Raw genomic sequence first — 23338 nt, 5'->3', positions numbered from 1 at the left:
ACCCCTGCACGTTTATTACGTCAAACACGTAATAAACGTGCAGGGGTCACCCCCGCTGCACTTGCCGTTGTGTGTCTGGTATCTGTTACAGATCTTTAACTTTCACTTGCCATAACTTAGTTTGTGTAAGGCAGTGTAGTCCACATATTATTCAATGTACCAGGTGTTCACTGGTAAGACTATAAACTGATGATGAACTTTAAAAAAAAACCCAAGTCTCTTTTACAAACAAGGAACTATTAATATCCTTAATGGGCCTCCAGTTTCACACCCCAATGTAAGTGTGGCTAATACTTTGAATTAAACACTTACAATATATACTCACAGTGGAGGCCAATTAATACAGCTATGGGACCTGTTATCCAGAATGCTCGGGACCTGGGGGTTTCCGGATATCAGATCTTTACTATTAGAATATCATATAAACATTAAATACGGTAAACCCATTAAGCTGCTTTTGCTTCCAATAAGGATTACTTATATCTTAGATTGGATCAAGCACAAGGTACTGTTTTATTATTACAAAGAAAAATAACATAATTTTAAAAAATTTGGGGTACTTTGTTATAATGAGTCTATGGAAGACGGCCTTTCCGTAATTCAGAGCTTTCTGGATAACAGGTTTCTGGATAATGGACTAAATACCTGTAATATAAATGCCATCTGTCATTAATGTGGATTAATTCATTTACTGTAAAATTTGTCCTCCCCCAGCCATGATCATATAGCGCCATAGTTTTAAAGACTTGCAAAGAAAACAGTGCAGAATTACACACCAATTTGCCAATCAGAGCCATTATATGCAATGTACGATTACATTTAGTTATATAGATGTGTAGGGAATTTTGGAGTATGTGTGTAAAATTCTGGAGTAAAAAGAGGTCTTGGCTTTTCACACCGGCAATTTCTCTCTGTGTGAATTTCTCCCAATGACTTCAAATGGTTACACCAGAACTGAGGACGTACACTGCATTCAATTGTATACACAATGCTATAAATGCTTCACTATGCAATGGACTTCTTCAGCAATCAAGGTGCATTGCATCAATTCCTGCATAAAGAGGATATGTGCTAAAATTCTGGGTTACAGTATAATACATGCATTAGGACCACAGCAGAGCATTTTCTATACCACTTATTTTGCACCAATTTCTGCACCCTAAAGCTGGGGGGAAAACATTTCCCCCAGCTTATGCCCCATAGGATTCAAGCTGCATTTGTACCCATGAAAATGAAGGGTTGATTCACGCCTTGGGGTACAGATCATTTTCCATTAGACAATACACATCTTATTATACACAGGACATTTTATTAATCCCCCAAAATACGTTTGACAGTTTTATTTTACATAATAAGATCCAGTCCCTTGTGCTTAGGAAATACAGTGTGTGGGGAGTAGGCATTTCCTGAAGTCTATATAACAGCTGGATGAATGAAACTGCTCATGTCTGTGTAGTATTTTACCATAACAATACCTTTTGTATATGAATTACTGTGCATTTATACAAGATTACAAAACTTCTTTTTAAATATAATTTTAAATCGACCTTTTGGTTTTAAGACTTCGCTGGCTTTTATACAATGGGGTGCTATGTAAAAAAGGTGCAGTAAATTGTATCTATGACGTGATTATTACACACAAATATGGCCCATAAAAGGGAGCTTAATTTAAGAGTCCTCAAATTTGTGTTTTTTCAAAATTCAATTGTGAAAAAAATTGCAATTAAACATGCCGAAAAATTATTATGATTTTATTTCTCAATTGCTATCATTTATTTGCTGAAAAAACTCGTTCTTAACTTTACTTGTACAAATAAAAGGAACTGAAAAATCTTTGGATTTCTATATTTAAGATTTGTATGATAAATCTTATGGGGCAGATTGACTAAAGGGCGACGTGGCTAACGATTGCTACATTTCGCCAGAAATCCCATCCAGAGGGACATCGTCAATTTACTACCAGGTGTAGGCAACAATTCGTTAGAGAACGAGAGCGCCACTAGGGTTCATTCGCACGCTATCATCAAGCAACTTTTCACTCTGGCGAAAAGGCGTTACTCCGCAAATTAAGTGTGAATTTTACTGAACGTTACCTCTTTTACCAGAGTTGACTTCACCACCTCAGACCAGGCAAATTGCTAAAATGAAGCTACATCTTCCACAATCACATATCTTGTCTGCCGGAAATGCATTAAAATTGTAAAAACACTGGCGACTTGTCCTTTTTTTAAATGGGATTGCCTGCAAAAGTCCTAACTATTAAACTTTTTGTGGTTAATATTTTATCCCCAGACATTTGAGGGGCATGGAACATTCATTTTAGGGTGAGTTTATGTGTAGGGCATTAGAGGATCTCTTTTGTCTTTATTCACGTTCCTTGGACATTTGTAATACAATGTGACCACTTCAAGCATTTACACAAATATCTCTAATAAAGACGTCCATACGACTTTAATGTACCCGCCATTTTCAAATTGACCTAATTGTAAGAGGACTAACGAAGTTTCGATAACGATCAATAGCGTCATTTTGCTTTGAACCTCTCACACTGCCAAATTAACGCTAGCGAAAAGTCGCCAGAGTACAGCACCCAGGACACAACTTCACATTTTAGTGAATTAGCCTAGTGGTAACGAATTTTAACCTGGCGAAGTGGCGCGAAGTGTGGCGAATCATTCGCTGGCGACAATTCGCCCCTTAGTGAATCTGCCCCAATGACGTTTAATAAACAGGCCCTTTATTCTGTGCAAACAAACATGTTATAAACTTGACATGTTGCTTGTCTTGACTGAGCCAGTCGTTATTGTTGGTCAGAACCTTTGTTGAATCCTGTAGTTCAGGTTTCCCCATAGACTGGGAATTCCTGTGTTACTTCCTCTTTAATTACATACATGGACACAAGTGGGATAATAACTGATTTTCTAATGTATAGTAGCCCACAAAGGTCATTAAAATAAGTTGAGGAACACTACTTCAGATGCTCATTACAGATGAACTACAGATGTTCCCAAGCACTTTAGGCTCTCCGTTTATTGTCTGTGTCGTAAGAATGCTTCTGAACTTGTTACCCTGTATTACAGCTGCTTGTGTTGTGATCACGTGCTTTCCATTATTAGTTCTTTCCATTATTAGACGTATCACTTGGCTGATCTGCAGAGCTCCCTTGTGATTGTGCAGTGGCAAGTGGAATAGACAGCCAACTGATTACACCCTTTAAGGGACATGAAGAATTCAGCATGTTCCTGTACCCAAATGAATTCTACAAATTCTACCATTAGTTATTTGGGAACTAAATTCCTCAGGCATGCATGAATTCAGCCAGCGGATGTATATGGTAAGGAGACACCGGGCCTTGGTTTATATTTTACTAAATGGTATACTTAATTTATCAAGCACAACTTTAGTTAAATGTAAATGCTTTTTTTTTTTTGCTGTTGTTGCACATTCTTCCTGTGTTAATTACAGTGCAAGAGTAATACAAAATGCCCGCAGCAAGAACAAATAAAACAGATTCCTGTGCTAAAACATTGGTTATGTTACACCTTAAAGGGGATGTGAAGGCAAAAAAATAAAATCCCATTTTTACTTTCTTTAATGAAAAAGAAATCTATCACCAATAAACTTTAATTAAAAAATGTGTACCGTTTTTATAAGAAACCTGACTGTATGCAGTGAAATTCCCCCTTTGTATTACTTGCTCTGACTGCTGCAGATAGGAAACTTTAGATGACCCCTAACTGCTCTGCAGGGAAACAATCATACTTTCAAACAGCAGGGGGGGAGGGCGCCCACCTTACTTCTCTGACCTTGAGCAGCTTTGTTTGTTTCCCTATAAAGCAGCCGGCGACCGTGTAGAGATTAATTTCCACAAACCCAGTGCAGTCTGCATATTTTGATTATTAATCAGTCTTGCTGTATCAGCTTCTATGGCTTGTGCTGTTTTGAGAATTTATTGAGCTTAACCTCCTAACGTTCCTTGGACATTTGTAATACAAAGTGACCACTTCAAGCATTTGCACGAATATCTCTTATAAAGACGTCCATACGACTTTAATGTACCCGCCATATTCAAATTGACCTAATTGCCTTTTTTTTGCCTTCCTCTGGATCAACTTGCAGATAGGTAGTTAATAAAAAAAAAAAAAAAAGGTTGAACTCGATGGACATGTGTCTTTTTTCAACCTTACTTACTATGTTACTATGTTACTATGTTACTATATGTAACTGAAGCCCAGACCACACTGAGCATGTGCATAGTCTTGGTCTTGCAAAGATGTTTAACAAAGTTACAAGATGACAGCCCCCTGCGGCCAACTTTGAAAGCATAAATCATTTGCTTAATTAGGTTTCTGGTGCAGTAAGTTCAAGTTTATATTAAGTATACAAAATACAGCATTTCTAGCCTTATTTTAGATCCCCTTTAATAAGCATCTGCCGTACAGTTTGAATGCACTTCCCAGCTTTGCGCTCTATGCACGTGCCTACTCTGCCTACCCCTAGTTCCGACCTGCTGGGCATATTTCATAAGCAAGCTTCTTTCGTATCGATAATGATATTTGTAGCCTGTACACTTATAAGGAGGTAAAAATAAAGTAATAAACATGTATAGATGACAGTGCAGCACTGCTGTAGGGCTTTACTGGCAGACCAAACACTAAAAGAAGAATTCACTGGCACTCGAAGGCTGATGCAAGCAGGGACAAGCCCTTGCATGTTTATTTGCAGATAGGTGCAACATTTCAGGGATATATCCCATTGTCCCTGCTTGCACCAGCCTTCGTGTGCCAGTGAATTCTTCTTGTTCTGACTTTTTGGAGGATGCCGATCCCTCCATCACCGTGCACCACGTGTCCAGATTAGAAGGCCGGGTTGTGCAAGCGGTGCCTCTCTTCTAAATAAGACCAACCACTAAACCATCTAGAAAATATCAAAAAAAAACTTCAAGTTGAACAGATTAAAAATAGATGAAGGTTTTATAGATGAAGTTGCAAAGTTGTTGAAAAGCCCTGAGAGAAGTTTGCAGCATCAGTGTTAAACTGGACAAGTTGTATCAAGAAGGTGCTGTATGGTCACACTATCAATCCATAAGAAAATACTGGTTTTGTGAAGAAAAATGCCTTATATTTTGTAATAGCTCATGTTAAAACAGAACAGCTATGGATGCTTGTGTTTCTTTACAGAAGGTTTCATAATTGCCATGCTTAGCAAAGTAACAGGATAAAGAAAATACAATGAGCTCCAAAAAGGGCATTTAAGGAAAATGAAACTGATCACAGTGAGATCTTGGGAGCAAAAACGATGGACGGTCTGCCAGTACTTATTCCACCATGAAGTGTGGAGCTAACAGAGAATGCCAGAGAGGGGATCGTTAAATACTAATGTCTTTAAAATTAACCTTTAGAATATAAAACCACAAAATTTGATCACCCACTAAAGCTCCTCTGCACCGACTGATGAGAATCTGTTGAGAATAATTAACAGGAGTAAGATGGCTTCAGACAGTTAGTATATACTGTAATTGTGGAAAAGTCTCACGGCTGTTTTGCGGTTATCTATCTGTTATCTATTGGCACAGAATTCAATAGTGTAAATATGAACAACTGGAATTTCAGGAGGTCATAAGGGGTCGTTTACAGATCCCCAGGGCTGAAGTGCTAGAGCACTAAGAAGAACAAAAGCATTTCCCTTCCCCCTGCCACTCCACACACCCATACTTCCCAGCGGTCCCTTTTTTCTCGGGACAGTACAAATTTTGACAGCTCAACCCGCAGTCCCGGATTGTTACTGAAATGTTCAGAGTTTTCTCTTTGATCTCCTGCACTGAACAGCCAGAAAAAGATACAACGTTTCTAAAACTGAATTCGCTTTTGGCAGAGAGCCCAGAATACTTGGCAGGTGAGACTTTTGTAACAATTTAAGGTAAGGAAAGAAACAATTGTAACAATTTAAGATAAGCAGGTCTCTTGTGGAAATAGACTTGCAGCAAAAAGGAGAATTCAACCTGTAATAAAAAAAAAAGGTGCGGAGAACAAAGGCTTTTCAAGTTGTACCTGCTGTGGTGTTTATACAAACGGGTTGTAGGTGTCACTATGCACCAGAGTTATACTGTGTACATAGGACTTTCTATAATGCTTAAAAGCATTAGAGATGAAGTTACTGTTGAAGTGTATTGGCTGCATGACTCTGCTAATAAAGCACTGTTATACTCTACTCATCCTCGGCCACCCAAAACATAACACCTGCCCATTATCCCGCCCCCTTGTGCCTACCTCTAGTTCTGTCCCTGAGGTTCTCTCCCACACATTAAAATAGAGACCGTTTATGTGTACATGCAGTAGGGACCACTGGAGCTGTGACTGAGGTGAATGGTATATCATTTCTGTATACATGTGCAGAATATGTCTAAAATGGTCAAACATAACTTACATTTGCTGCTGGAATATATTCTACCACCAGGTGGCATTTTTGTTCTGACAATTTTCCTTTAACAATTGTAGTTTCTATAGCTGTTGCTGTGTAAGTACGTATTAGTATTCAACGTATATCCTGGCCTGAGCATGAGCAATCTATGCTTGGTCCCTACAGAGGTTCCAATGATCTGGGACTTACATATTTATTTTTGGGGGGTTAATGGCTTCCTTAAAGAAAGGGTTAAACAAGATCAGAGGCAGTAATTCATCTGGAGAAGGTACAGGAGATCCAGCAGGACATACTGTGCACCAGGTACACTCTATTCCAATCTGTATCTAACATCTACGTCAGTGGTGTCCAAACATCAGCGGCAGCAACATATTGGATGAATGCTGTGTAAATTCAATAAAGGAAACACAAAATTCAGTATACTGTGTGCTTACTGTTACTGGCACAGAAACCTGCTGATCATCAGAATTGGCACCTTATCTGGGACACTCAGCTCACCTCTCATTACTCTCTATTAATCTTATCCCAAGGAACTCATTCAGGTACAGTTAGACTTTCCAAAGACAACAGTTCTGTTGTAAGGAAGCCGAGACCCTTACGTAGTAACATACCTGCTATAGATATACAGGGGAGCACTAGAAAGTATACATAACATTAAAAAAAAATGTAAAAACATTTTTTCAGGAAAAACATTGTTTTTTTATGGAATTATTTTACAGCTAGGGTGGAAGATCCTGCCTATGGATAGAATATGCACTACTTGGGCAAATGCTACAGGTATGGGATCCGTTATCAGGAAACCCGTTATCCAGAAAGCTCAGAATTACGTAAAGGCCATCTCCCATAGACTCTATTTAATCCAGATAATCCAAATTTTTAAAAATTATTTCCTTTTTCTCTGTAATAATAAAACAGTACCTTGTAGTTGATACAAACTGAGATATAATTAATCCTTTTTGGAAGAAAACCCAAGCTATTGGGTTTATTTAATGTTTACATGATTTTCTAGTAGATTTAAGGATGAAGATCCAGATTATGGAAAGATCCCAGGCATTTTGGATAACAGGTCCCATACCTGTATATTGCTTATAAAGGTCCAGTATATGAATAATTGCATTGCTTACATTACAATATCTTCAGCATCCCTTTGATTGGCTTACAGAGTGACTCAGGAGACAGGTTTCTATTTATAAGAACACTTAAATAAGGGTATGGGTCCTGTTATCCAGAATCCTCGGGACCTATAGTTTTTTTTGGATGAGGGGTCTTTCCATAATTGGGATCTATATACTTTACGGGGCAGATTTATAAAGGGTCGAATTGAAAATGTAGAGTTTATTTTAGTGTAATTCGACTAGGGAACAGTCCAAATTTAATCTGAGTTTGAAAAAATTTAGAAATTTAAATTTCAAAATGTATTGTCCTTTTAAAAATTCAAATTTGACTATTCGCCATCTAAAACCTGCCAAATTGGTGTATTAGCCTATGGGGGACCTCCTACAATCAATTTGGAGTCATTTGGTGGACTTTTTTTAAAAAAAAAAAACAATTTTTGGTGAAAAAAACTCGAATCGATTCGAGTTTGCAATTCGATCCTATTCACCCATTTTAAAAAAAAATCGGTTTTATTTATAAATACATTTTGATTGGCTTTGTTTTTTTTAAATTTCGAGTTTATGGGAGTGGATGGGAGTTTTTAGAAACGACCAAAAAAACCTTAGAAAAGTGCTCTGGAAGGTCCCCATAGGCTAACATTGCACTTCGGTAGCTTTAATTTGGCGAAGTATGAATTCGAAGTTTTTTTTAAAGAGACAGTACTTATCGATTATTATCGAATGGTCGAATAGTCGAATGATTTTTACTTCGAAATCGTTCGAATCGAAGTCGAATGGACGAATATAGCCTATTCGATGGTTGAAGTATCCAAAAATTTACTTCGAAATTCAAACTTTTTAAAAATTCAAACCATCACACGAGCTTAGTAAATCTGCCCCTTAGTCTACTAACACTGAATAAACCTGATACCGTATGATTATTTTGCCTCCAATAAGTATTAATCATATCTTAGTTGGGATCAAGTACAAAGTACTGTTTAATTACTACAGAGAAAAAGGAAATAAGATTTACAAATTTAAATTATTTGATTAAAATGGGGTCTAAGCTTTGTGGATAACAGGTTTCCGGATAATGGACCCTATACCTGTGCTTACAATATGTGCCATTTGGATAAAACAGGGATTTCACCACTAAATTAATGTGACTGATATTGTCCCTGGAACCAAGACTGACGGAACTTGAGTAGACTCTGGATGGACTGAATGAACTCAGAGGACAAATGGGGTTAATGCACCGCAGAGTTCTGTTCCTTAGCAACAGTGAATCATATATAAAGGAAATATTGTATTCATACCACTCTAATTGAAATACTAGATGGTAACTGGAAAGTACCTTATATTTTTCTGCTATTTTGTTGGGGTAGGTTGTGATTGCTGCGTTAAAAGCAACTTTTGTCAGCACATCCTTCTGAGTGTGCATTAGTTAAAGGTGATAAACACCCAAAAACACAATTTTGCCTAATGTTAAAAAAAACGGTATTTAAACAATCTATATTAATCCCATATTTCCAGTGTTTTTATTCATAATTGCAACTGAAGGCTGCATTCTTAGTTGCCTCTCTGACAATTAAAACAACGTAGCAGTTGTCAGTTCTCCAGCCAAGGCTCCATTTCCCACAATGCCTTGCACGTGTCTCCATAGATCCGTTAGTCGGCAGGCTTCTGCAACGTTGCTTCAAAAAACAACAGCGCGGAAAATAGCAAGGGACAGACAGGTTCTGATTTCAGTCGCAATTACATTGCCAATTCTTTTGTACCCATTGAGACTGTTTAGGAATTGATAATGATATATTGTGCAGAATTATTTTTTTCTTTTATCAGGCAAAAGTTTCTCTTTGGGTTTCCAACCACTATAATTTCACTTTTCCTTTCCATAGTGATGTCCTGGAACACTAAGCCCAAATCAGAAATAAATGAAACATGTAAACGGGAGGCTCATGTGCAACTCTGGTGTAGTCAGCAGCGCTCACGCATGTGTGAAGTGCTTGTGACATTTTGTATATTGAATTATGCTCAGGGCAGCGGAGTCACAGTTTAAAAGGCTATTTGTTCTGCGTAAGTGCTTTAATGAAATGTTAAATGTTAGGCTTTGAACCTTAAACGAGATAAAGTAAGTGGCAAAGCCATTAAGCTAGCAGTACACATTAGTCTTGTCCATAACATTGCAGATAACTATACTATACCTTTCTGTGCTCTTTTCATGTATCTGTTGCACCAGAATTCATAAAGTAATGGACAAATAAGCTCTCAGAGCTCAGCACAGGAAAATAACCCTTAAAGAAGAAGGAAAGATATCGAGTTTTTTGCCAATAGATTAGTCACATTAGTGCAAGCTATAACACTGTATTTATTCTGTAGACTGCTTTGCCTTGCCAGAGTAAACAGCTCTAGAAAATCTCTCTGTTTGTTTAGGATAGCAGCTGCCATATTAGCTTGGTGTGACATCACTTCCTGCCTGAGTCTCTCCCTGCTCCCTCATAACTCTGGGCTCAGATTACAGCAGGGAGGGGAGGAGGGAGGGGAAGAGGGAGAGAGGAGCAAACTGAGCATGCTCATGCCCTGCCCTGGAGGTTTAAGCTGAAAGAAGGAAGTCTGATACAGAAGCCCATTCGTACACAATAGAAGGAAAGAAATGCTGTGTTTCTTTTGACAGAGGACTCAGAGCAGCATTACTTTGAGGATTTACTGGTGTATTAATATAGACCTTTCTGATAAAGTTTACTTAATTTTAGCCTTTCCTTCTACTTTAAGCTGGTTTAATGTCACTAGGAGAACTTGAACTCTCACTACTAAATTCTAAAAGTGCTATACCATTCAACAAAACTAATAAAACAGCTAAGATAATCAGCAATACACTCTAAGGGGCAGATTTATTAAGTGTCAAATAGAAAGTTCGAAAAAAAAATTATGGTCAGAACTAGGGAGTTATTCAAATTTGATGAGTTTTTTTAAAAAATGTGAATTCGATATTCGAGATTTATCATACACTGGTCCTTTTTGAATTTGACTGTTCGCCACCTAAAACCTGCCGAATTGCTGTTTAAGTCAATGGGAGAGGTCCAGGGATCTATTTGGAGCTGTTTGCAGCCTTTCTGACATTCGAGTTCTTTTCTTAGTCTCAAAACGATTTTGATCAAATTTGATTCGAATTTTCGGGTCCTTTTAATTCATCCTAGTTTTAAAAATTCAATTTTAATAACACATTTCAATTGGTCGAATTTTAAATTTATGGGAGTTTAGGGGAGTTTAACAAAAACTCACATGAATTCGAAATTCAACCTTTGATAAATGTGCCTCTAAGTCTTCTCTGTGGGTTTGAAATTTTGAAAAATCTGCCTCAAACATATCAACTGTGGTAATAAGCACAGTTGGAGGTTGTGGAACTTGAACTCTTATGATTAACCTATGAAAGTTCTATACTATTACAGTATTTTAAAAAAACTACTAAAACAGCAAAGATAACTGGCAATACACCTTAGAGGGCATGTAAACGCATAAAAATAAAATCCCATTTTTACTTTCTTTAATGAAAAAGAAACCTATCTTCAATATACTTTAATTAAAAAATCTGTACCGTTTTTATAAGAAACCTGACTGTATGCAGTGAAATTCTCCCTTCGTTTACTGCTGTGGATAGGAATTGTCAGATGGTCCCTAACTGCTGAGCAGGGAAACAATCATGAACAGCAGGGGGAGCCCCCGCCTTACTTCCCAGCCAAGCAGTACTCAAGCTGCAGTAAGTTCATGTTTATATTTAGTATACAAAATACAGCATTGCTAGCCTTATTCTATTTTAGACTTTACATGCCCTTTAAGTCTGCTCTCTTGGCTTGGACTATTTATTTTGGCTACAGATATGGTGGTTCCACCTTTGAAGGACATCTTTTTTAAAAACCCTTTTTTTAACAACAACTTTTTGCTCGTTTGAATTTTGAAATTGGTATAGTGTTATGAATTGTGGTCAGAAGTGTGTATGAATTCACAAGGTTCCCTCTTTATTATTATTATTATTTTTACTCATTTATTCATTTATGTTGTATTTATTCACTTTTTTAATTATGTATGGGTTAGTAGACTGGCCAGCCACTGATTGTTTGGCCATTGATTGTATTGATACATTGGTGTGTTAAATTAAAGAATATAAATATATGTGTGTTCAAGGTATTTTGATTTCGTCATTGGAATTTTTGTTGGTTTGAGCCACCAACAGGTGGAATTGAAATTTGAAGTTATAATACTGTACGATTGATTAATTTATTCTGGTTCAATGTCACCCTTTGTGGACGCGATCTGGATAACCAACTGGTGGGCCAAGTCAGTTTGATGAACCAATAATATGAGATCAGCAGAAATATCACTTATGGATATCTAAAGATTGGCCATACATGTCGAGATCCATGCATTTGACCACCAAAGTAGTTGGCTCTTCCAAGCCCTCAAACCAACAAATGGATCACGTGGGAGGCCCATGCAACATTTTAACTAAAGGGGTATCATTCATCACAGATAAAAGGTGTGATTCACCTTTAAGTAACCTTTTATTATGTTATATAATTATCTATTTCTTGAAACTTTTACACTGATCTTTTTCATTTTTTTTTATAGGTTTTTCATTACTTTTCTTATTCCTGTTCTCCTTCTTTCCATCTTTCAAAACGGGGTCACTGACTCCAGCAGCCAGACAACTATTGCTCAATAAGGTTACAAATGTAGTATTAATAAGCACAGTTGGAGGTTGTGGAACTTGAACTCTTATAGACTCAATTTTAATTAAATAATTTAATTTAATTTTTTAAAAATTATTTCCCTTTTCTCTTTAATAATAAAACAGTATATTCTACTTGAACCCAACTAATATATACCGGTAATTATTCCTTATTAGAGGCAAAATGATCCTTTTGGGTTTAATTAATACTTAAATGGTTTTTAAGTAGATTTAATGAATGGTGATCCCCATTGCGGAAAGACACCTTTTCCGGAAAATCCCAGGTCCCGAGTATTCTGGATAACAGGGTCCATACCTGTATTTATTTTACATAAAAGCTCATTTTTAGTTTATCCTCAGCTTTGAATGCAGAGAAGCATGAGGGGTGAATGTGGCCTTTAATGTAAAGCTGCAGTGCAGTATATATAACTCAGTAAAGTTTCATATCCTTCTATAAAATATTCTATTTTAATTGTCAGCCCTTGCTGCATATTTGCCACATTACAACTGCCATTTATAACCTTCAGATGCTCGAGGATACATTTTTCTGCTCTAGCTGGTACAGATAATGTATGTGTTCTTTCTAAATCGCCTGACCTTACTCAGGGACACTGATTAGGGAGGCAGTACGCAGGCTTTAGAGAAGTGGAACAAGTTTGCACTTCTCCTATTGAAGCTGGCAGCAACGTCAACACTCGGGCAGAGATAATATGTAGGGAGAGCGGAGAGAGAATTCATTTAGAGTCTCTGATAACAATCACGTTACATAATCCATCCCTCACTCCTGACACTCACTTTGTTTGAATACTAAAACATATTCTGACTTGCTAACTTGCACTCAGCGTGATATTACTATATTGTACTATAGACAAAATTACATGGGAATGTAAAACAATTTTATTCTAGCATCTTATTACTACAGGCATGGGATCCTTTATCCGGAAGCCCCTTATCCAGAAAGCTCAGAATTACGAAGAGGCCATCTCCCATAGGGGCAAATTTACTAACCTCCGAAAATTGGCCAGCGACAGCTTTGCTCATATCGAAACGCTTCGCCAGGACAACGCTAATTCACTAAAATCCAAAGTTGCGTCCAGGACACCAAACGCTGGCAAAGTATTGCTAGCGGAGCGAAGTTGCGCTAGCGTTGGCTAACTTGCATATGGCGGGAAGTTAAAGTTCAATGGACGTATATGTTGCAGCCAATACATTACATTACACAAGACCGGGAAACCTTAATAAAACAAAATAGAGTTGTTATATTGCCCTACACGTGCACAGTGTATAGTTTATGTGCCATATGTTAGGAAATGTAGGGGGGAATCCGGGTACCCCAGAAAAAATTTACAATCTTTTGCAGCATATCACCCTGAAAAATTAAAAGTCGCCAGCGTTTTTTGGGACTTTTTTCAACTATTTTTTGAGGAAGTCCTATCTACTCTATTGCACTTCGCCTGGCCTAAGGTGGCAAAGGCAAGTCTTAGTGAATTTGCATAGTTACGTCCATTTGCCAGAGCGCAACTTCGCCAGGCGTAAAGGAGCGAAGTACGGCTAGAGCCTATCTCTTTCGCTAGCGAATTTTTGCTAACGTTAGTCGCTTCGCCCTTTAGTAAATGTACCCCATAGACTTAATTTTATCCAAATAATTCAAATTTCTAAAAATGATTTTCTTTTTCTCTGTAGTAATAAAACAGTAGCTTGTAATTGATCCAACTAAGATATAATTAATCCTCATTGGAAGCAAAACCAGCCTATTGGGTTTATTAAAATTTTACATGATTTTCTAGTAGACTTAAAGACATACTGACACCAGAAATCAAACCCTTTTTTTTACATCTGTCATAATATTGCCTTTGAAAGCTACTTATTTTGCCATAAAGTATTTGCACAATGCTTTTACATTACCTGCCTGATGCCCCATGTTCCTTTATGAGGGGGCTGCCATATTTGTGCAGCAGGAGTCCATTAGCATTAGAAACTTTAACTGACAGGCTGAGATGGGACAGTCAGGTTGGCAATACAGTCAGGTTTAGAAACTAACAATAACTTAGATAAACAAACCTCTCAGCAAAAAACGATCAACATGACCTATAGGCAACTTTTAGGGGCACATTTACTATTGGTCGAATATCGAGGGTTAATTAACCCTCGATATTCGACCATCGAAGTTAAATCCTTCGACTTTGAATATCAAAGTCGAAGGATTTACCGCAATTCCTGCGATCGAACGATCGAAGGAAAAATCGTTCAATCGAGCGATTAAATCCTTCGAGTCAAACGATTCGAAGGATTTTAATCCATCGATCGAACGATTTTCCTTCGATCACAAATTGGTAGGAAAGCCTATGGGGACTTTCCCCATAGGCTAACATTGGTGCTCGGTAGGTTTTAGGTGGAGAAGTAGGTGGTCGAAGTATCGAATGGTTGAATAGTCGAAACGATTTTTAGTTTGAATCTTTCGATTCAAAGTCGAAGTAGCAAATTCGATGGTCGAAGTAGCCAAAAAAATACTTTGAAATTCGAAGTATTTTTTATTCTAATCCTTCACTCGAGCTAAGTAAATGTGCCCCTACATGTACATTCATATTTTAAAAAGTATTTTTTTAGTGTCAGTATCACTTTAAGGTATGAATATCCAAATTACCAAGATCAGTTATATGGAAAACTCCAGGTCCTGAGCATTCTGGATAACAGGTCCCATACCGGTACTATTACTGATCCAGACTAAAATATGTAAGGTACTCAGAGTAATGGATAGCACACCCAATTTGAAAAAATAGTAGAAAATTTATTACAAAAAGGAAAAGAAAAATACAAAAATTATACAAAAAATATTAAATAATATAACAGTGAGCCGAACGCGTTTTGACCTTAAGGGTCTTCCTCAGGGGCACAGATAGACAAAAAAACAAAAAGGCAGGTAACTGTATTGAAAGATAGCTATTAAGTGAAGATAGAACAGAACTGGGACCTGTTATCCAGAATGCTCAGGACCTGGGGTTTACCAGACAATTGGTGTATCTATAATTTGTATCTCCATACGTTAAGCCTATTAAAAAATCATTTAAACATTAAATAAACCCAATAGGATGGTTTTCCCTTCAATATAGATCAATGATATCTTAGTCGGAATTAAGTGCAAGGTACTAATTTATTATTAAGGGGGGGCAAAATAATTTTTTACAATTTCAATTGAAACAGACTCTATGGGAGATGACTTTCCCATAATTCAGAGGTTTCTGGATAATGAGTTTCTGACTCCAATACCTGTACAAGGTGGGCATCATTAGACATTGCCATGCAATTAAAACCATCCCAACACTGAGGAATATTATAAGCGGCTTCTTAACAAGGGGGATCTAATTCATTTCCCTGCTGAAAAATTAACCATTTTACAAGCTCAGTTACGTCCATTATATTATTCAGCTACTACATTCGATTTTTTTAAGCTGTTTTTATTTCGGAAAGATTTTATTTTATCAATCTTAATACATGTTCTGATATATATCATACCTGTCTCGCATTATAAAAAATAATAATAGCCATAAAATCCAAATATTTAGGCATGTTGTGCAGAACTGTAGCATCAATGTATGCTCAATACCCGGGGGTACATTTACTAAGCTCGAGTGAAGGATTCGAAGTAAAAAAACGTAGAATTTCGAAGTTTTTGTTTGGGTACTTCGACCATCGAATAGGCTACTTCGACCTTTAACTACGACTTCGATTCAAACGATTCGAAGTAAAAATTGTTCGACTATTCAATAGTTGAAGTACTGTCTCTTTAAAAACGTCGACTACATACTTCGGCAGTTTAAACCTACCGAGGTACAATGTTAGCCTATGGGGACCTTCCCCATCAGTTTTCTGAGGTTTTTTTGATGGAAGGATCGAACGATTTTTCCTTCGATCGTAGGATTTGCGGTAAATCCTTCAAATTCGATATTCGTAGGATTTTACTTCGAGGGTTTATTAACCCTCAATATTCGACCCTTAGTAAATGTGCCCCCAGGTGTATGTAGGGACCCACAGATTTAGTATGTCCTTATGGCTTTAAATCCCTACACTTCCTTATCTCTCTAATTGCTGGGCAGATACCCACCATGTATCTAGTGTGGTTAGGGGTGGATCTTTTTTGGAAGCAAACAATCTTATTGGGTTTATTTAATATTTTAATGATTTTTAAAACTGAAACTATCCCTGATCTTGAAAACCCCCAAACATTCTGAATAACAGGTCCCATACCCCACTGCAGATAACTTGCTATTCGCTACCACTACAGGTGACCCGGTATCCAGGATTAGCACTCAAAGATGCTTTGGCATGGGCTTTCATATTATACTAGCAATGCATGGCAGGTAGTGATATTAATCCAGTGCATGACCCTAATTTCCCTTTGGCCAAACAACAGCTCAGCAAAATAACCCATAATTAATGAGGAGGCAATCTATTTCCTTCGGGTTACCTGCTGTAGCCACCCACAGAATTCAGATGACTTACATTACTGATAGCAGTGAAGAATTCTTATAAACCTTAGCTATGTCATATGAAAATCAATCTGTGCCTTTATTCAGATCATCTGATCACAATCAAACAATGTTTTCAACTTCATATCAGCTACAGGTATATCATATTAGGAATTCGGTTCATCTGAAACAACTTGAGGCTGATTGTGGCATCAAGAGGAAAGACATTCTTAACGACAATCACTGTTTTACATCAGCAATTCTGAACTGTAAGCCTGTAAGCTGATTTCCCAAACACATTCGTGAAGCTATAAATAAAATCCTGAAACCAACTATTTTCCTCTAGTTTTCAGTAGTAAGAGAAATATCAACAAACTTACATAAAATTGAGTTGCCAATAGCTTATTTGCAATACAGGTATGGGACCTGTTATCCAGAATGCTTGGGACCTGGGGTATTCTGGATAATGGATCTTTCTGTAATTTGGATCTCTGTGCTTTAAATTATTAGAAAATAACTTAAACATAGATACAAATATAAAAATAAGCCCAATAGGCTGGTTTTGCTTCCAATAAGGATTAAGTACTAATATATAATATAATATATAATATAATATATATACTAATATATAATTAGTTTGGATCAAGTACAAGGTACTGTTTTATTTTTACAGAAAAAAAGCAAATCGTTTTTAAGAATTTGGATTAGTTGGATAAAAGTCTATGGGAGACGGCCTTTCTGTAATTCAGAGCTTTCTGGATAACAGATTTCCCGATAACAGATCCCATACCTATATTGTAATGCCAGTGTTCTTGACAATCACACATTGGGATGTCCTTATATTCTCAATTTTAAACATATCGACAAGTAAAAAACATTTTAGTAACTTGGTTCTGCTTAAGGGAATTCTTCCTCTACTTTGTGTAGCTTTAATAAAAGCAGATTTGGTATCAAATACACAGAATATGTTCTGGAATATATTGGCTTATCTATATGCTCAGATAAGGACTGAATGTCCTAATGTTCAAGCCTCAAAAAAATGGGAAACTTTTCTGTTGATGTTTAATCTATTTTATTATTGTTTTCCCAAACTTTTCAACAGAGATAAAGTAATACGGGTTTTTCCAAAGAATGAAAAAGAAGCTAACGAGTTAAAGAATATGTATCAGCAGCTACAGGTAAGGTTTTTAAGGGAGAATATTGAAAACGTCTGTGCTATTCCATTCAGCTGGGACTTGTACCTTACTGGGCTGCACACTAAGGGGGTTATTTATCAAAGTCCGAATTTATCTCAATATTTTCTGCTACAAACTCCGATCAAATCCGCTTGGGTTTTTTGCACTAATTTATTATTACATTTTCCTTAAAATTTGGTTTGCGAGAAAAAAATCAGATTTTTCAAGATTTGTTTGGATTTTTTATCCGATTTTCAAGATTTTTCACACGAAAACTCTGATTTTTGCCCCAAAACTTCAGGGTATTGCACAAAACCCAGCGCATTTCAAAAAATCATTGGGACTTTTCCCATTGACTTATATGCAACTTCGACAGGTCTGAGATGCCAGATTTTCACACTCTGACTTTTCCATCCTCAGGGTTTAATAAATTCAGAAAAATTCGTAATTTTTAATTAACTGATTTTATAAAAAAAAAAATCATGATTTTTTTGTGATTTTTGCATTCGGACTTTAGTAAATAATCCCCTAATAAGTACAAAACATCGTTTTGTTAAGACTGATTCTTATTACATTGGGTTTCTTCAGAAAAATGCATCTGGTTATTTGCACTGTTATCTTCCGCATCATCTCCTACATTGTCATTCTCAAGGAAACCTGAATTAAAACAGCCTGGAAAGCATTAGACAGATAACAAAAAGTGCACTGCAATCTAATGTATGGCTGTGTTCCCTGTTTAAAGGTTTCCCCTCGTTAATGAATGATGGTATTGCTCGAGGGGACACTCTGCCTTGTCTGTTAACAGATCGATAATGAGTCCTAACGAGGCAAGCCTTGGATAGCTGATCAAGCAGGTTTTTTTTAAATGGTGTTGTGACGAAAAGTGAATAAACAGTTCAACAATAGAGTTTTTGGTTTAGACATTTAACTTTTGCATCACAACTTACTCATCATCTATAGAGTAGCAGATTATAACAGCCTCGGTGAGCAATATCTTTAATCTTTGTTCATTCTACAGAGCGAGGTCCTGTAAAAAAATCTAAAGAAGGCAATGACAAAAGTTGTCAGTGCAAATGATAATACTCATTTCAGAATTAAAGAGGCGGCTTTTGCAACTTTTAGAATGTTATAAAAATGTCCACTTCGAAGCAGCTTTTCAATTGGTCTTCACTATTTACTGTATATATTCATAGCTTTATAATGATTTGTCTTCTTCTTCTGAATCTTTCCAGCTTTCAAATGGGGTTCACCAACCCCATCTAAAAACAAATGCTCTTTAAGTCTACAAATGCTACTTTTTATAACTCATTTTACTAGTCTGGCCCTCTCCTATTCTTCCCAATGCTCCATCAAAGTGTTTTCTTCAGCCCAATATCTGGCATCGGGAGTGATAAGAGCTTGAGTCTGCTCATAGAATCATCTTTATTTCCTACTTTTTGTGCTAGAGTAAATAAAGTAAGTAAAATAAATAGCATATGACCTAGTATTTTGCACACAAACTGAAAGAGTAATTATCGGTTAGATTGATTATGGTTAAGAAAATAAACACAAGCCAACAGAGTATTAATACCATAGAGGTGTATAACACCAATACTTTGGAAAGGGATGTAACCACTAAAGTTCTTCTTCTGGGTTCTTTTAATGCTACGAGTTTCTGGCAAAAAAATTGTTCACATCATTATCCCAGCATTGTTTCACTTTGTTACATCATTACCAAAGTATAAATTTACATCATTATCTTTGTGCCCCTTGGCCAAGTCCTTCTCAGTAGGATGCCTTCAAAGGAGCAGAACCATCACATGCTTTGTTGGGAAGCTGTTCTTCTGCTATTAAGCTGCTTCTGTAGCTGGAAAGTCCAATTATAGCTGATCAGTAACCTCCTTAAAGAAAGGCGACATTTCTCTGATCATAAGTAAGAAGACTCATTTCCCTTCTACTTAAAATCTGAAACCATACGCTATAGCCACTTTGGGTTATTAAGAGCTATCCTCAGTAATACAGCCATTACCTTTATGATATACAAAAAAAATACAAGAATTAATTTTATTATTGTGATGGATATTTGCTCAGATCTTCTTTTATCATTTTTCATAAAGGATTGTAACCATTTTGTATTTGAAATGTGTGTGTGTTCTTAGTAAAATAAAATCCAAATATTGTTTTCGTTAAATAATAATGAAGTTAAAGGAAAGGATTAGCTCTTAAGTCAGTCCTCAACAGGGATCTCCACTCAAGCATAATGAAAGAAAATGTAATTCTAAGCAACTTTCCAGTCTACATTAATTATGCATTTTCTGTGGTTTTAAAGCTATTTGTAATTGCAATTGAAAGAAGTATGTGTTTATGCATTTCTGTTCCCTGGTACTGACTTAAAACAACCAGTTCTCCTCTACTTGGCTTCAGCTTCATTATCTCAGTACTACAAGAGAATAACACAGAGAACAAAAAGCTTCTTAGAATTACATTTGCTTAGAATTACATTCACATCAGTATTTGCCCCAGTGGAGCTTAGAGCCTAAGGTCCCTATCATATTTGCATAAAGTAGGGTCAGTTTTATTAGGAGCCAATGAAACTGTCACTATGTTTTTGGAGCATGGAAAGAAACAAGGGGGGGCTGGTAAAAATTCATGCTCACACAGGGGGAACACACAAATTACCTGTAAATAGTGCCCAAGTCGGAATTGAGCTCAGAACCCCAACACTGCAAGGCAGAAGTGCTACCCCATGAGCCACCTTGCTGCCATCTTGAGATTTCTAGTAAAGAGCATAATCATGAAAAAGGTGAATACAACCTGAGGCAATAAAACAGTGGCAGACCAGCTCCAGGCCTAGTCACATTGGTGCCCCAGAAGAGACCAGGGAACTGTTAAAACAGCCAGCACTTGAGATCCTGCATGTCCTAAACTAGGGGAGTGCAGGCAGAAGAGGTACATGCCCAGTACCCCACACCCTTGCATCCTAGGCATGTGCCTCTTCTGCCTACCTATAATTACTGCCCTGGCCGGTACCACCCTTACTGCTGGGTTAAGTAGAGAAGTGAATTATTATGGATGGTTATGGGTAGTTATATGTGAAAGTGTGTGTGGATGTAGCGGTCCAGCCAAGATCTACTTCCTTTGACAATATGAACTTTGCATTGGTTGGTTGATGATATTTTTCATGGCATTCTCGTGTCTCAGTTTAGTGATACTCAAGGGGGACTCCTGTAGGGCTTTGAGAAAACATGTCATTTTATATTATTTGCCCAATTTCTGACTCTCTCCGGGAAAATCAAATACGTACCCTTGTCTCATTACTGGCACAATGTGTTTCATGCCAGGTTTGCACAACTCAGATCTCCATACTTCAGCAGATACCTATGGTGTTGCAAAGATCATAATATTATTCCTTTGTTCAGTATCTGCTTCCTGTTGATAGAATCTGTCTTCTCTTGGTTTCTAATTAATTCTACTCTCAGTACAAAATGTATTTCCTGTCCATCACTCACATGTACTGAGCTACCTATTGGCCTTAATTACCCCCTGCCTCTGTCCTAGATCTCTACGCTCTGCTGAGGTCTTCTCAACACATCATTAAGCTGAAAGAAGTGGATTTTACAATATTCATTTTTGAAGCACCAGTGACAAGCTATTTCTCTTCTAGCTTAGCAGCTATGAAGTCTAAAATCCCACACATACTGTGTTAGACAATACTCCAATAGTTTCTGGCAATTAAGGAAACAGATAAAGTCTATGGCCAGTCTATGGGGGGTTGTAAGCCTGCTTGAGCTAAGATGCAGTATGATGGGCATATACATAGTAGTGCAACTAGATGGTGTCTGCAGAAGCAACACAATATCAGGACCTGCATTATATATAAAGCGTAAAGCATGATTTTACATACCCTTATTTTGAATTTCCAGATTTTATGTATGTTTTCCCATATTTAGTCATAACTTCACCCCATTTCCCTAAAAATCCATGTTTTCTTCTGTAAATTTGACTTTTCCTGCATTTTAAAGGGATGGTTTACCTTTAAAGCTACATTTGCAATGTACAGTTAGATATTTGGATGTTATGCTTTTTAAACATATATCAATGGTGTTTTAGAGATGTATGTGGATACATCCCCTACTGCAAAATGTTCTATCCATGTTGAGACTTGCATCTTCTGCTGTGTCTGGAGAATGTATTGTTATGTCTGGCTCTACAGGTGGACCTCTGGCAGCCCAGCAGTATACGCCACATAGGAAAAGACACAGTAACTGATGTGCACACTTCTGGAAACAGCTCACAGGTCTTGCTAACCTACTTGACAAAAGCAAAAATCCAGCACAAGTAAGATATAGCATTTTGTGAGACTAAGGTGGGAATTATCTCCTATACAGCTCCTTCCTTCTGCTGTTCTGGATTCACACCAGTATTATACCAGTTGCCTCTTCGAAAGTGACTCATGAAATTCCCCTATGCACTCTCTTTTCCACTCCAGTTCTTCCATTCTTTTTCAGCCTGTTTTTTTTCTGTTCCATCATTCCCCTATTTTTCCTGAAATCTGCCATAATTCCCCTAAATTCTGATTTCAGTTCTCCCGTCCTTCTGTTTTCTACAGCTCTCTATCTTCTCTAGAGACATTTTTACTACGACTATTTAAAAGAAAAGATATAGTTTCTAAGGTGTGTAATCTGTTTCCTAATACCCGTACAGTTCTTAAGCAACAAAAGCACAAATATAAATCTAATAGAGAAAGGTAGCTCACAAAGGATCAAGACGTAAACACACTCACTGAGTGAAAAAGGGGTCTGGGTGAACCTGCCCCGTAATCATCAATAGCATGGGCAGTTGGGCACTTCAGAAGATTTCACAAAGGGTCACAGAAATATAAAAGTGAAATTCTTTATTCAAAGTTGTATTGAAAACAATCACCATCTCCATCCGCCCTATGCATTTCATGTCCCAAGTACAAGGGCTAATTAAGGCTGATGGGCCCATGATCAAAGCTCACCATAGACAGTAAGATTTTTCTCTCCTTAACGTCCGCTTTTAATTCGATCTGACAAATCCATCAAATTTTTGTGAGGTTAGTGGTCACCGAATTTATCCATTGTCCAATTGTTTGCAGGGCCAAGCAGGCAGCTACCCACAGTTTTCCTAACTTCAACTAGACTATAGTGCTTGAAATAGTCTTTTTCGTTCATGGACAAATTGCACATTTAAACAATGGTTTCAAGATAAGCTGGGTCTTATGATAACGAAAAGATCTTTTAAAAATCCTTACAGCTATGGCCACCTTAAGTATGCTTGGGACACAAACTGCTTAGGGCGGATGGAGATGGTTTTTCAAACAGAAACTTTTCTTTGACCCTTCATTGGCATCCTTTGGAGTGACCAGTCGACTGCCCACGATGTTGCTGATTACAACAAAAGCATAAAGTCAAATTCCTTTAAATGAAAACGCTCATAACACATAGTTCAGAGGTA

The 23338-nt window shown here is 37.1% G+C and overlaps 1 protein-coding gene across 1 annotated transcript in view; it reads left to right on the top strand.

Moving 5' to 3' along the window:
• The window catches only part of LOC100126651 (uncharacterized), a 52132-nt gene that overhangs the window by 7540 nt on the left and 21254 nt on the right, over nt 1–23338 (top strand). The window contains 2 exon segments of the mRNA NM_001110751.1: nt 17809–17884; nt 22074–22198. Coding sequence (NP_001104221.1) covers nt 17809–17884; nt 22074–22198 — 201 coding nt within the window.

Source organism: Xenopus laevis, chromosome 6S (assembly GCF_017654675.1).
Source record: "Xenopus laevis strain J_2021 chromosome 6S, Xenopus_laevis_v10.1, whole genome shotgun sequence".
Taxonomy (NCBI): Eukaryota; Metazoa; Chordata; class Amphibia; order Anura; family Pipidae; genus Xenopus; species Xenopus laevis.
This window is presented reverse-complemented; position numbering and strand designations above follow the sequence as displayed.